At 49.1% G+C, this 15,249-nt stretch overlaps 1 protein-coding gene across 1 annotated transcript; it reads right to left on the bottom strand.

Annotated features, from left to right (window-relative positions):
• Window positions 1-1,239: 1,239 nt before the first annotated feature.
• LOC144134372 (uncharacterized) lies at window positions 1,240-14,935 on the bottom strand. Its single transcript, XM_077667296.1, has 9 exons — window positions 14,917-14,935; window positions 14,502-14,807; window positions 12,802-13,015; window positions 10,003-10,153; window positions 8,495-8,616; window positions 4,694-4,814; window positions 3,568-3,750; window positions 2,379-2,495; window positions 1,240-1,457 (listed from the first exon to the last, which is right to left on the bottom strand). Exons 1-9 carry the CDS (start codon window positions 14,933-14,935, stop codon window positions 1,308-1,310), a joined length of 1,383 nt encoding a protein of 460 aa, XP_077523422.1. The 3' UTR covers window positions 1,240-1,307.
• Window positions 14,936-15,249: the final 314 nt, after the last annotated feature.

The following is a 15,249-nucleotide window of genomic DNA, read 5'->3' as shown; positions in this document are numbered from 1 at the left end:
CTGCTATTCGTAAGTTGTAACTGGGTGACGTACTACGATTTATTCTTACATTACGTTCCACGGATCGGGTGCGTTTTCTTCAACTCCTTACCTCCTATGGGATAGGCGATAAGAAGTGGCTTTAAATTTCACCATTGAGATATATAATTCACAGTGGATACCTTCAATAACTTCATTTGAGAGACTTTTACAGTTGTAGGGCTTAGCGACATGCACTTCAAACGACGACAGGACTTTTACAGGAATTTCAGGGTAGGTTCCACTCCTGTAGGAGAAGCCGGTCTTCAGCCTTGAACTAAAAACGTTGAAGACAAACAGGCCGATGCTCAAAATCGAACCCTGGTGTTTTAGCGAGGCGCCCTTAATTTTGATTAGAAAATTGGTTTTTGAGGAAACAAAATTGCGCAGTAACGGTCTCACATCTCGGAGGACACGTCAACCGCGCCTTAAGGAAAGAGGTAGCCTGCAGGCATACACTTGAAGGTGCATATGTGGTCGGTTGCAATCCCTGTAGCAAGCTAGCCTCCAACTTGACTAGCACATGCATGCAACGAGAAATCGTAGCAAGTTTGTGGAACGCTGTGGAACGCTGTGTAACACCACCAGTAACGCTGTACGACAAAGGGCGTGACACAGCTTGGATACGAATGGCGTCGCATGGAGGTCGGCGAGTGGCCCGTAGTGGTCCCGAAACGTCATATTTTAAAACCCGTTTTTGGCGAGTGTACGTTTTATTCATCCATCATTTGCTCTTGCGATGTGTCACCTTTTAGGTTGTATTCTGAAATGGCCTAGATTAAAAATCGCAGCTTAAACGTCACGCTCGGAATGAATTTTTACTTTTTCTTTAACGCAGCAATTACAGGCATGCAAATAACTTTGCATTTCCCTCGGGAGTGCGTTACCTCTTAGTTTGCTTTCTTCGACGGTTTTCAGCCAGAATCATGTCACGAGATCGCAATTCTATGGGTGTCGTCTGCTTCGATTTGATTTGGTTTACAGGGGTTTAACGTCCCAAAGCGACTCAGACTTTGAGGGATGCCGTAGTGAAGGGCTCCGGAAATTTGGACTACCTGGGGCTCTTCAACGTGCGCTGACATCGCACAGTACACGGGCCTCTAGAATTTCGCCTCCATCGAAATTCGACCGCCGCGGCCGGGATCGAACCCGCGTCTTCGTCTCGTTCCTTCTGCACAGGTTATGGCTTAGAGATACGCTACCCGGTCGCTTGTGGGCAAACGTACGCCATTTATTTTCATCCAGGGACTCCGTTCTGGGTATCAGCTTGGCAACCGCGGGCGTTGTTGTCAAGGCGTGTTGCCGATTTTGAACACCGTTTTCAGTTCCAGAACGTTCTGCCACTGTGGATTACCGCAGGCGCCGTCGGGGTCGGCAAGGTTTACGTCCACGTAGAGCCAAGCGAACCGATGACGGGCAATTCCTTTGACGTAGTTCACCTGTGTTCGCCACGCAAGGAAGTGAATCGATAATCGAATAAAGGCCGAGTTTGGGCGAGTTGGTTTACCATGCTGAACGTAAAAGGATGTCTATGACACTCTGACGGCCTGACTGCCTGGTGTCTATTGACACCAAAGTTTCATCCTATATATGGGATGAAATTTTGGTTCGGACACGCCTCTTCTTCTTCAAGCCGCATCGATATCCCTTCAGACGGAATCAATTTAGAGCGGTTGAGGCAGAACTTCAGTTCGGAGTAGTTGGTTCTACAGTCGGATACAACTCAAGAACGAAGCGGCTTTTTCCCGACAAAGGACCCTCTTCCAGCCAATGGCGTCGGCCGATTCCCACGAACCTGCTGGTGTGACAATGCAGGGAGGAGACTGCTCCCCAACATGGAAGCAGAGGATTATCCGTTTTCACCTGCCACCCCCTGCTTTGCCACGCTAGCAGTCTCATGAGAATCAGCCGACGCCAATGGCTGGAAGAGGGTCCTTTGACGGGGAAAAGCCGCTGCATTCTTGAGTTGTATCTGACTACATGTTAAGCAGGGAGTAGCAGAGCTGGTGCCGTACGTCACTTCGTTATATGCGCAGCGGTTCATAACGTTCTATAAAAGTGAACAATTAAGTAGGACACTTCTATACTTATTACTACATTTTATAACTTACAAATACGTCTGAACAAGATTTTCACAAGGCCACACAGCCCAACCTCTAAAACGGTGTTCTGCAGCAATTATAGCGTATTCAAAAAACAAATCGGCTTTGAATTAAAACCTGCATATTGTGGAACAGTATTATCACGTTAAAACAGAAATAATTTTTAAATCTGAGTAAAATGGAACACCGTGTATACCGAAAAATCTCTCTCTGGCGGGCAGCGCTTAAGATGTTGTGAGGGAGCTCTGTTGTCCTTACCTTTCGCAGTAGCGTCCTCTTCGTGTCCCAGAAGAAGGACAGCCCGAACCCGTGGAACCCGATGTTGACGTTCGTTTCCACGCCCCGGATCTGATTGAATCTGTGCCCTTCGCAGGTCTGGGAGAGAGAAAATCCCTGGTTACGGGACGCCTAGTGCGAATCGAGAGTGCGAAAGAGAGCTGAGCATCGCAGGCGGAGTGCGCGGGGACGGACGCCCACGATGACGTACTTCCGCCACCTTCCTTTCGCCGCCCATCGCTCTATAATGGGGTATGCATAACGGGCATGGAGGAAGGAAAGCTCAGGAGAGGCCCTCGCCATTCGAGACAAAAGCTTCATAAACGGTGATTCGAGCTGCACGCCAAAAAGTGTGCCGGAAGTCACGTGCTTTCGCAATGACCACTGGGAGTCTTGGCCGACGCCGCAGCCAATGGTAACGTTGGGTTCAGCGACGTCGTCTGCTGCGCTTGCTTATAAAAGCCCTGTTTACAGTGCAAGTGCGTACAGTGCAAATGGTGCCATTTCGTCCCCTGACGTCATACCGGCATAGTTCCACCTCTATCCATCATTTTCGACCGTGACGTCATCATTGGCACGCGGCAGGTGGTTTCGACAATGCTATTGTCAATGGCGCTAAAGGTCTCAACGCGAGATGTGCTGTTTTCCAGTTGCTGTCACAGATGGCGCTGTGATCTCAGGGCGGTAGCAGACCCCACAGAATCTCTAAACGTGATGAGTAGTTGCTGCCACAGATGGGCTGTGATCTCAGGGTGGTAGCAGACCGCACTAAATCTCTAACCAAACTTAGTGAGTAAGAGCTAACGCTCTTAAAATCAACATAACATCATCATCATCGTGTACCTCGGGAAGCGCATAGAAATCAAAACATAGTTATATCATAGCGCGTTCCATTACCGTAATCCGCTTCCGCGGGGCACCACTACCTACGCGCTGATTGGTCCAGACGCGACAGGCACGCACGCAGCTACATAGGGTGCCTCGATGTGCGCGCCTATTTCCGCCGTTCCGTAGGGGGGCGCGCATCGAGGCACCCTACAGCTGGCGGGAACGGGGCGCCATCTGGCACCCTCGTGGCGTTCTGCTCACGCGCAGTGGCGCCCTGCGGAGCTGTTCACGGTAGCGGACTTAGGAAGATTCGTTTTAGAATTGAGAGAGTCGAGGTGCTTACGGCGTCAATATTCGTGGTCGACTCTGCAGAGCAGCCGGCGTACAGGAGGAGCATGGTTTTGTTCTTTTGATCGTCCGGCAGGGTAGTCGTGTACTCCCGCGCTCCCATGTAAAGCGTGAGGCCGACCACAGCGTCCACCTTTTGATACTGGAACGATGACGTCACCAGCTCCGCGTGCTTCATCTGCGAGATCAAGTGCGACCCGTTCGCTCTCTCTCTGCACGGGATGGACACAGTGAAAGCAGGCGACCGACTGTGGCCATATATGGGTCAATATAATCAGGTTTCGGGGGTACCACCAAAACCCGCCGCGGTGGCTCAGCGGTTAGGGCGCTCGACAACTCATCCGGAGTACCCAGGTTCGAACCCGACCGCGGCGGCTGCGTTCTTATGGAGGAAAAACGCTAATGCGGCCATGTGCAGGGCGATGTCAGTGCACGTTAAAGATCCCCAAGTGGTCGAAATTATTCCGGAGCCCTCCACTACATCTCATTCTTCCTTTCTTCTTTCACTCCCTCCTTCATCCCTTCCCTTACGGCGCGGTTAAGGTGTCCGCCGATATACGAGACAGATAGTGCGCCATTTCCTGTCCGCTATACTGCTCTGAATGCCGTACTGAATGGATCTCCTTGCAATAATGCCCCTCGGGCGCCGCAGGTACTTGCAATAATATATACTCATAAATAACTGTAAATAAGCGGAAAAGCCTTATTCCTGTTCTGCACGTGACGATATGAACGATGTTCTTGTTTCCTTTCCAGCATGCTAGGAGTGTATCGGGTGCGTGGGTCCCCGTCAGGCACAGCACATCTGCCTTTTGCCCATATACCCGAGACGTTGTCTGAATGAAAGCCTATACATCCGTCCGTCCCTCTGTTTGTCCGTCAGTCTGTCAGTCCAGACTGTCCGTCTGTGCAGACTTCGACCGTCTGTCTGTCACCATGCGCTTCTTTTCCACCGCGCGTGTACCTTCCCGTTAAAGCAGCGAAAATGCCCTACGGTATCCCCCGGCCAATATGCTTAACCCACTCCTCACGCAATTGGCTCTTGCGCCTGCACGAGAACAGCGAGCAGAAAACAAAAACAAACAATAGAACAAGGGAACAAATAAACAAGCGGTTATTACAATGGACGGCGCCGATTCGTCATCTATGTTGAGCGAGTCGGCAGGGAAGATCCTGCACCTCGTCAAGTCGTCTGTGCCCAGGTACGAGCTTATGACGATGACGGTGTCCGCTTCGTACTCGCTGCAACCAAAATAGAGATGGCCGTGAGTCGCAGCAGAGCTCTCTGGTATTTTGCGAAATTCCCAATATGTGCTTGCTTTATTAATGTGATAGTATTAGAGTTACCGTTCTAAATAAAAAAGCCGGCGCTGTCAGGAAATCCTCATTGACGAAGGGGGTCGTGGAGTAGTAGAAGTACGCACATTCGCCGGGAATAACAAAAAAGCGGTCCAGCGGGTATCGAACCGTCGCGCATTGGATCACGAGCCCGCCCTTATAAAAATTTCTTTATACAGTCTATAGACTGCCCATAGACTTCTGTATGTAAAGTCTCTAGACTCTTTATGGACAAATGCTAGAGAACAGTCTATAGGCTATACAAATCCGAGAGAGTCTATAGACAATCGATAGACCTATGGCCATACACTTTTAGTAGACTTCTCTCCATAAGCAGTCTATAGACTATGAATAGACAAAAATAAATATCTATAGGAAGGCAATAGAGTCTACAAGAAATCTATAGACTGGCTATGGACCATTTTTGTAAGGGTGGTGCGCTAGCTCTACAGCAATTAGGAGCCTACTTTCCGTGCGGTATACAGTTTAGAGACCTTGCGTGGCCACCTCGTGGGCAACAAACAGTTAATTGAAGTCGCCAATTAGCGTCACCAATTAAACATAGCCTATCGACATTGAACAAATGGAAACGACATGTCTGACGTGTGAAGGGTTGGTTAAGCCTCGTCCAGTTTTTTCAGGTAGCCAATTAAACGCCCAGAATATTTCCAAACCGGCGGGCGAGGGCCCGCTGGTCGTCCTGGCGATCTGACCAGAGCCAAAGCTCCAAAATGGGACGTTAGTAAAGCTTAATTGGCTTTTAATTACAATGAATCAAGTAACAGCAGGCCAGTCATCGCTACTCACTAACTGGCACTCTTCAACACACCACACGCCATGCAGTTGCTTGGAAAGCAGATTTTCTGCTGCGTGCAGTTATTGACCGGATTGTTTCATGAGTTACTCAGCTGAGCAGAATATAAAGACTGTCACACATGCGACCGAAAAAACACTCGGTTCCTGCCGCCGCGGCGCAAAAACCTGTTCCGAGCCGTCGTGGCCGCGCGAGCGACCAGAGTGACGAGGTTCGAACAAATTGGAAATTCTTCGCCGCGACGCGTCGCTCCATCGCTCAGTCGCTTATAGCCTAGACTCCATGTACGCGAAAAGTCACGCGAACGCGAAGGCGACGGCGGCAAGCGACGAGCGACGCCGTCGCGCGAAGCAAAATGCATGTGTTGCTTGCCGTGTCGCTCGGATCTGCGCCCACAGAAAATTTCGCTCGTCGCCCAGAAGTCCCCCACGCGACTGGCCAATCAGAGCCCCCCCAAAGCAGTTTCCGGTTTGTTCACGGTTTCTCACGGGTACATCTCACGAAACCCGCCCGTCGTCTTGGTCATCGCCACCGTCGATAAAATATTTGGTTTTGTAGCTGAGAGGCAGACCCGCATGATTTAAATAATTAAAACGATCTACTTGTCGGGTGCGGAGGGCTAACAGCATTTGGAGCGGGCCACGCGAGCGGGCGTACTGCAGGGAGAGATGCGTGTCGAAACGCGGGTACCGGCGCTCGATCCACCGTGCCGCTGCGCTCCAACAGTGCAGAAACACTCGCGGCGCGCATTCTCACTGGTAAATTATAGTTTGCTCACTTACAATCAGATTGCGGTGACAGTTTATGGGAGTGTTTTTACTAAGCCGGAGTGCACAGGCACCGAACGAAAGCACTCCTCTCCCGTGATGTGACTTCGTCTCCGCAAGCACGCCGTTGGCTATCTCCACTGTCGCTACACCGCTGCCGTAGAGGAAGTATTCCTTTGGCCCTGGCTATGAGGCACACTCACAAAGTTTTAAGAGAGAGTACAGGTTACGGGCGTGTTTCTAAGCTTGAGTGCGCAAAGCACGGAGTCCGCTGCGCACGTCGCGGGTTCGCGTCGCCTGCCGCATTCGCTTGCCTGGAGGTTGCCCACAAGCGACGGAGCGAACGCCAGCCGTCGCCGCCGCCGTCGCCTTCGCGTTCGCGTGAGTTTTCGCGTACATGGAGTCCAGGCTTATATGTGAACCAGCTTTCCAGAAAGTTGGAAATTTTCCGTCGCGATAAGCCGCTCCGTCGCTCAGTTTTCTCAGTCGTCTCTATGTGAATAAAGGCTGGTTCACATGAGAGAGACTCCTTCCGCTGTACCGCTTACAACGTACCGCGAGCCGACACTGCGCACGCGCAGATCGCCCTGAAGGCGCTAGATGGCGCCACGTTCCCGTCAACAGCGTGCTATAGAATGCATGGGCGTGCACAGTGGCGGCTAGCGGTAGGCTGCGCAGTATGCTAAATGTTCTTATATGTGGATGGAAAACCTACTTAACCGCGCGAAGACCCTAAGCCAACGATAAATCTGAGCCGGCGGCGCTACTGTAGCCGACAGCGCTTGGCTACCCTTACAAAAACTTCTTTAGAGAGTCTATTGACTGTTCATAGACTTCTGTCTATAAAGTCTATAGACACTCTATAAACAAAGCCTAGAACAGTGTATAGGCAATAAAAATTCTGTAGACAGTCTATAGACAACCTATGGATTTATGGCCATACACTTCTATTAGGCTTTTGTCTATAGAAATGCTATGGACTATGAATAGATAAAATGAAATATCTATACGAAGGCAATAGAGTCTATAAGAATTCTATAGACTCTCTATAGACCATTTTTGTAAGGGTAGGACATGGAGCCTCCCGACTTCCAACGGCAGGACGAGTTCGCGGACCAATGCCTCAAAACTTATAACCTAGGTACTGCTAAGTTCCAAAAATACCGCTGCCTCACAGCGGTACTTATCCTGAGCACTTTCTCAATTTTCTCCGGTGGCCTACTGTAACTGGTGCTCAACAGCCAGCTAGTTGTGATATGCATGCAATTGAAATCGCATCGAATAAAATGGTTTTATCCGCGCTTTTACGTTCAAACCGAAAAATCCAACCCATAGCTATATTAAATTTTTTAGTAAGTGAACGGTTGATTAAAATGATAATAAAAAGAAGGAAACGATTTTTGCTAGTCCCGGCATCTGCCATCGATACTGAAGCACCTGAGCTGGGGCGGCGGAAATATAGGATAGCAGGCAGAATGGAGAAATGAAATAAAGAGGTGAGGGGACAGGAAGAGAGAATAGGGGGTGACATATATGACCACGTCCTGATTTTTGGACATAAGTTTTAATTATGAGGCAACTGTGGAATACTGCAAGATACTGCTATGAATATATCTTTCGGAATGGTCTAAAAATATTGCATTTAAAGTTTGCCCTGTGCTTGCATTGAGTAATTAAGACTGCCAAACGCGATCAATGAGGTGCATTTTTGAATTGGTCGCATTTTTTGCTGTAAATAGCCGAAAGCTACAATCGTACCGAGGGTGATCTGCGGATGCATTGATCGTTATGGTGCAGTCTCACGATATGCGAAAAATTGCGTTCATAAACAACGTGCCGTTGGAAGTTGCGCTTGGCGAGAATTCCTAGGACAGTGCGTGTGGTCTACAAAAGCTGCGCTCGTTGGCAGACAATTGTTTCTCGCATGATTTCTGCTTTCTTGCCGTGACGCTATTACTTGAACAAATCTTGACGCTAACGAGAGAAAAAACAGTCGAACTCACTCAACAGCCATCTTTATCCAGTTCTTGTACCGGTCCCATGCGTTGGTTTCGTTATAGTCGATCAAGCCGATGGCTATGATCGTCTTCCTATTTTTGTCGGCGCCTTGAATTCTCTTGAAAGCCTGCAGAGAAAATGAAAAAGGTAAAAATGCTGTCAGGCTAATCCTGTATTCAGCTTGCATTACACTACTGTAATGAATGGAGTAAGATATCCATTTATATATTAGGTGTAGCCTATGCCCTCACTTGACTTCACTTAACATTTTGTTGCTTCACTTAACTTAGGTCTCATGGAGATACTACATACATCCTTCGAGGCAATCAACGCTTGTAGTACGTACACAGGTACTCTATTATCGAGCTGAGCTGTATTGGTGAGGTGGGCTCCCACTGAAGCCCATATATTACAACGCAAGGTGTATACGGGACTGATTTAGGATCTGAGAAGGGCGAGTTGGTTGCTTCAACGTACATATCTCCCCCCTCCTCACACACACACACACACACACACACACACACACACACACACACACACACACACACACACACACACACACACACACACACACACACATATATATATATATATATATATATATATATATATATATATATATATATATATATATATATATATATATATATATATATATATATATATATATATATATATATAAGGAAAGTGGCCCTTTGGGACTGGTCACATTGAAGGTAGCCCTGACTGTCGTCGTTACATTCTTGAGAAAACTGAAGCATTGTTTTCACTCCTCAATGCCAGTATACGATTATATGCCGAATAATGTGAAAAGAAAAAATGCGGAAATTCCAGCGGTAGACATAGCCGACAGGAGAGGCATGTTACCGCCGCATAGCAAGTAGCGGCAGCAACCTGAGTCAGTTCTCACTTTAGCGAAAGTTAAATGCTAAAGTTTGGGACGGATCGGTAGTCCTTAATATACTTATTGAACTTAAACGTAGAGCAACAACTGAAATTAAGTCGGTAATTCATCTCGCAAGTTCATTGCGGCACAGTGAAGGCTACGGCTATCTGAGCCGATCAGAAGGGCGTGCGCTCCGAAATTTGTTTCTCGGTGCCCCCTCACCACTGCCACTGGTGGCTCCATCCCTGAGAAGGAAACAACACCAGTGTTCAGCGCTGCGCACAGGAGGCTCGGCCGACTCGGCGTGCGCCATGCTTACGGATGGTGGCGCCCAACTTCGCAGCAAGCCTCCACAGTACTGTGTTCGTGCGGACTTTCTCTGCTAATTTAGCCAGTGAATGAAACGCTCGCTGCACTTAGAGAAACACCATCCCGAACTACCTTTTCAATCATTTTAAATAACTGCTCGAAAAGTATAGTCAAAGCAGTGCAGAAATATCTGAGGAACCAATCGCTAGTTTTGTAACGCGCCACTTTTCGGGCGACGCCGGGATTTAGTGTCGATGAGCCGCCTAATGCTTTCGCAATAAAAGTTGCGCCCAAGAAGCCAACACTTGTGCTGCTTACGCTGAGCAGGCCCCTGGACTTGTCCATGAGGGCTTGCATCTTGTCCACACGAGCCAAGACGTTCAATATGCCATAGTGCTTGATGTTTATCTTGGCCAGCTCACCAAGTTGTTGTTCAACTTTAGAATTCAAATCGTTTTCAGACGTGTATCTGAAAATAAAAGCGACGGAGAAAAATCAAAACGATGGTTTTTGAGACTTCAAAGACCTTATGCCTCAACAGACTTGTCAAGTGAGTTTATCAAAAGATAGACAGGCAACATGGTGGTGATAGCAACAGGAAGTGTGCCGTCCTGGTCGCCTATAGTTTCTGTGGTTCCTGCTATTTAGTACCTGAACCCGCCTGCATTTCAGTGCAGGTGAAGTAAAAAAAAAAACTTGATGACCGATGGTTCGATCTGATGGGAATGCTTGAGCATGATACAAATTGATAGCACACGCAAAGTTAATTAATATAGGAATCCTATAAACTTGCCTAGCCGCCGCGGTGGCTCAGTGATTATAGCGCTCGGCTGCTGACCCGAAAGACGCGGGTTCGATCCCGGCTGCGGCGGTCGAATTTCGATGCAGGCGAAATGCTAGAGGCCCGCGTACTGTGCGATGTCAGTGCACGTTAAAGAACCCCAGGTGGTCGAGATTCCCGGAGCCCTTCACTACGGCGTCCCTCATAGCCTGGATCGCTTTGGGACGTTAAACTCCCATAATTCACGTCCGGCCAGGCTCCGCTCGTAACAATGGAGCTATGGGTCTAGCTATGCTATGAGGAACGCTCTCCTGAATGTTCTTAACAATGGCGGAATCTGTTTCCGATCGCAACTGCAGGTATTCGTATTTCTAAAGGTGCAAATTTACTCTCTTGCAAATCAAACCCTATCCCTATTAGGTAGTGGGCTAGAGGACCGCTTACTCCCCTTTTACTCCCTTATTGAGAAACTTGTGTTTAGGGCGTAAGAACAAATCAGGATCGCGATCATGGAGTTCTGCTGCTTGCATAAACCAATTTGTACATAAAAATGAATCGGAGGTAGCTAAGGCGAGACAGTAAGACGTGGTGAGTTTACGTTCGCGGCGTAAGAATAGTAATGGTGAATAAGAACCTAGTTTCTCAGAGAAACTAAATTATTTGTAATTTTTCCTTCTCGCGCACAGCCTCGGACGCCCGAGAAAAGCTCGCCGTGATATTCGCACACCAGAGCAATAAACTGTAAGACGGGAATATCAACAAGTAAAAAAAAAGAAAGAAAGCTCCGGTATGGTACGTAGGTCTCAACATCCGATACTGGCACCTGGCTGTGAGAGACGCCGTAGTGGAAAGCTCCGATTTAATCCACCCCTCGCGGGGTTCTCAATATTGCCGTTACATGGCATGGCACCGGGGCTTTTGGAGCGAGAGCTCCACTACGGCATGTTTCGCCAAGGTCATCGAAAGTTGCACCTTGACCTTCAACAAGTGGAGCGCCGGTGCAGCTGTGACGTCAGACCACGTGACTCGCCGCTGCTCCGACCGCCGCTTTGCCACATGTGGTTATGTCATGGTGCACGTGACTCGGCGCTCGCTTAAGGGGGCGACGTCCCTTCTCGCATGCAGTTTCGCCATGGATGAGAACGCAGCTGACAACGTGCCTGAAACGCCTGCGAGGCGTTTCAAGCATCGAACCTAGCGTAGCCAAGCATAAGCGAGCTTCCGCTCTCTCTAACTAGGTTTAGAACAGTTGAACCACTGCCATTTTTTTGCATTTCGCTTCCATCGAAGTGGCCAGAATACAAACCTCTGTCTGTGTGTGTGTGTGTGTGTGTGTGTGGTGTGTGTGGTGTGTGTGGTGTGTGTGGTGTGTGTGGTGTGTGTGGTGTGTGTGGTGTGTGTGGTGTGTGTGTGTGTGTGTGTGTGTGTGTGTGTGTGTGTGTGTGTGTGTGTGTGTGTGTGTGTGTGTGTGTGTGTGTGTGTGTGTGTGTGTGTGTGTGTGTGTGTGTGTGTGTGTGTGTGTGTGTGTGTGTGTGTGTGTGTGTGTGTGTGTGTGTGTGTGTGTGTGTGTGTGTGTGTGTGTGTGTGTGTGTGTGTGTGTGTGTGTGTGTGTGTGTGTGTGTGTGTGTGTGTGTGTGTGTGTGTGTGTGTGTGTGTGTGTGTGTGTGTGTGTGTGTGTGTGTGTGTGTGTGTGTGTGTGTGTGTGTGTGTGTGTGTGTGTGTGTGTGTGTGTGTGTGTGTGTGTGTGTGTGTGTGTGTGTGTGTGTGTGTGTGTGTGTGTGTGTGTGTGTGTGTGTGTGTGTGTGTGTGTGTGTGTGTGTGTGTGTGTGTGTGTGTGTGTGTGTGTGTGTGTGTGTGTGTGTGTGTGTGTGTGTGTGTGTGTGTGTGTGTGTGTGTGTGTGTGTGTGTGTGTGTGTGTGTGTGTGTGTGTGTGTGTGTGTGTGTGTGTGTGTGTGTGTGTGTGTGTGTGTGTGTGTGTGTGTGTGTGTGTGTGTGTGTGTGTGTGTGTGTGTGTGTGTGTGTGTGTGTGTGTGTGTGTGTGTGTGTGTGTGTGTGTGTGTGTGTGTGTGTGTGTGTGTGTGTGTGTGTGTGTGTGTGTGTGTGTGTGTGTGTGTGTGTGTGTGTGTGTGTGTGTGTGTGTGTGTGTGTGTGTGTGTGTGTGTGTGTGTGTGTGTGTGTGTGTGTGTGTGTGTGTGTGTGTGTGTGTGTGTGTGTGTGTGTGTGTGTGTGTGTGTGTGTGTGTGTGTGTGTGTGTGTGTGTGTGTGTGTGTGTGTGTGTGTGTGTGTGTGTGTGTGTGTTGCACCCGCGCAAGTGGCGCTGGCCGACCGCCGCTCACCTAATGTCGAATGCGAGGCCCCCTTCGGTTCTTCTGTACTTCGTCCTAAACTGGGTCTTGAAGGCCTCGAAGCTCTCCTCGATCTCGGCGGCCACAATCTCTTCCTTGTGGACGAACAGGTCGGCGTAGTACAGGTAGTGGCACAGTCCTTCGGGTGGGTAAAGCAAAGGTGCGGTGGCTGCGCGGTTCACCGAGCACACCAGCTCCTTGCGGGCTGTAACGAAAGCAGATGCGGCACCGTGACGTGGCGCTGAAGTCACGGACGAGAGAGAAAGAGAAAAGCGCTCATGAAAGCGAGGGAAATTGTTTAGTTTTTCAAACTATCAGTTAAAAAGGAAGAATGGAAAAGGAAAAGTTTAAGGTAGGTTTACGTCCTCCGTCTAAGTGTCACCAGAGTGTCTAAGGGGTGTGTGGAAGAAACAATGCGATAAGGCTTTTTCGAAGGGTCAGTCAATAGTTTAACCAACTGTAACAAACACAGTTAATACGTCACCTCTCCCATTAATGTGACCGATGGTGCACATTGGTGAATTGACAAATTTGAACGAATCATACAAGTGACCGGTCATGTGAGGGTCATGTCAGATTGCTTTTCGATGACGTCAGTTCAGGCGAACGATGGCAAGGAGTTGCTATAAAAAGCAGGCGCTGTAAAAAAAAATGCTACCAGACATTAACCCTCGTTCACAACGGAGTGCTGAGTAGCTGGGAGCTTTGCAGGCGACGACATAGAAAGGCTTGACAAGTACGGACCTGTTCGACATCTCCCACCTTTCTGCGCGTGAATGTTCAGATGTAAATCTGTGCTGAATATACATGCATGTACCACGTAATTCTGTTCAACATCGAACTGGCAACAGTACCTGCGTCGCACCGTCCTGACACCGACAAGCGCGCTCTCTGGCGTGATAACCGTATCACATGACCACAGACGACACTTTCATTAGAGTACCTATTTCGTACCAGACGCGAAACTCCGCTCCGAGACCTGACTTATCCCCATATCCTCACGTTACTGCTAACACACGGCGGCGCCCCCTGTGAACTGGGCAACCAGCGCGTAACTTTTGTTATAGTAAGCAGCGCCGAGTAGTTCGTATATAAGCGCCAGGTGGCGTGACAGTCGCCTGACATACGAATTTTGGCCTGATCATAGCGCCAGATTTTGATACGCGTATGATGTGGGGAGTTTCGCTGTTGATAATGTCAAAAAGCGCTCCCTTCACCACAGCCCACCTAACCAGTGTGACTCAAAGCTGCCTGGGCACTACTGTGGTAGGCGGCAGGTCAACCATGCTTCCTTTGTTCTCGCGTACTTTGCCGATGCCATCACTGACGCCGCTTCCGACGGAGAATGCCCGTCCCTCAGCTGTTTACTGTAAACTCTGTTACGAACTTTCCCTGGATTCATTGTTCTATCAGTAGGAGCTACTTTAGGCCAGATATCTGAAGTTACTTTCCTATTTATGCAATTACTGATGAACGATATTCATTTTTAAAGGCAAAAAAAAAAACTGCTTGGCCAAATAGCGCCTTGGCTAACGTGTGGCCTGCTCACAGTAGGGTCAAAGAATAAGTCATGCACCAGACAAGGTGGTCGGGGGTGGGGTGCAGGATTAATAATTACCCCTTAAGTACTGTTACAAAAGGCCGCGTGTTGCGTAAAATCTACTTTATCCTGTGGCAGAGGAGCCCCTTACGTGGTGCAGTCACCGTTGTCCCGGTGCCGGTTGTCGTCACCGCCGGCGGCGGCGCTGGGGGTCCGGCTGGTGGTCCGGCTGGTGGTCCGGCTGGTGGTCCGGCTGGTGGCCCAACTGGTGGCCCACCTGGTGGCCCAACTGGTGCACGCGTTTCAAACGGTCCCGGCCCCTGTCTGGTCGTTTGGTCTCGGCGCACGACCACAACCTCCACTGGTCCTGAACCTCCTCCTCCGCCACCTCCACCACCACCTCCACCGCCACCACCGCCATCGGAGGCGACAGGTGCGTCTTCGTCGAGCTCTTTCACTGCGGGCAGGGCCAGGCGACACAACTCAGGGCGACAACAGAGACGATGCGTTTGAAGCTCGTTCATCCGAACTCGCTTAATTCGAACTTCCGGTTAACTCGAACTCACGCTTTGGTTCAGTCAACATAAGCTCTATTACCAAGGTTTCGTTTAATCGAACTACGCATAATTCGAATAAACTTTCAGTAGTCTTCATGTCGTGGACATTGAGATTTGGCTGGAGCTAAATGAATTCGGGTTAAAGAGGCAAGAACAAGCAGACAGCACAAGAAAGTAATTCGGGAATATTCACAAATATTGCGCATATATCGCGCATATTTCAACGGTCAGCCGTAAACAACTCGGTGAGGTTATACAGGCAAGAATATTTCAAAATATTTCTGAATGTAGAGCTTATTACTGTTCAGGCGAAAAAAGCTAAATAGTCAAGAAGCTTTCACT

Source organism: Amblyomma americanum, chromosome 5 (assembly GCF_052857255.1).
Source record: "Amblyomma americanum isolate KBUSLIRL-KWMA chromosome 5, ASM5285725v1, whole genome shotgun sequence".
NCBI lineage: Eukaryota > Metazoa > Arthropoda > Arachnida > Ixodida > Ixodidae > Amblyomma > Amblyomma americanum.
The sequence above is the reverse complement of the archived record's forward strand: the minus strand, read 5'-3'. Positions and strand labels throughout refer to the sequence as shown.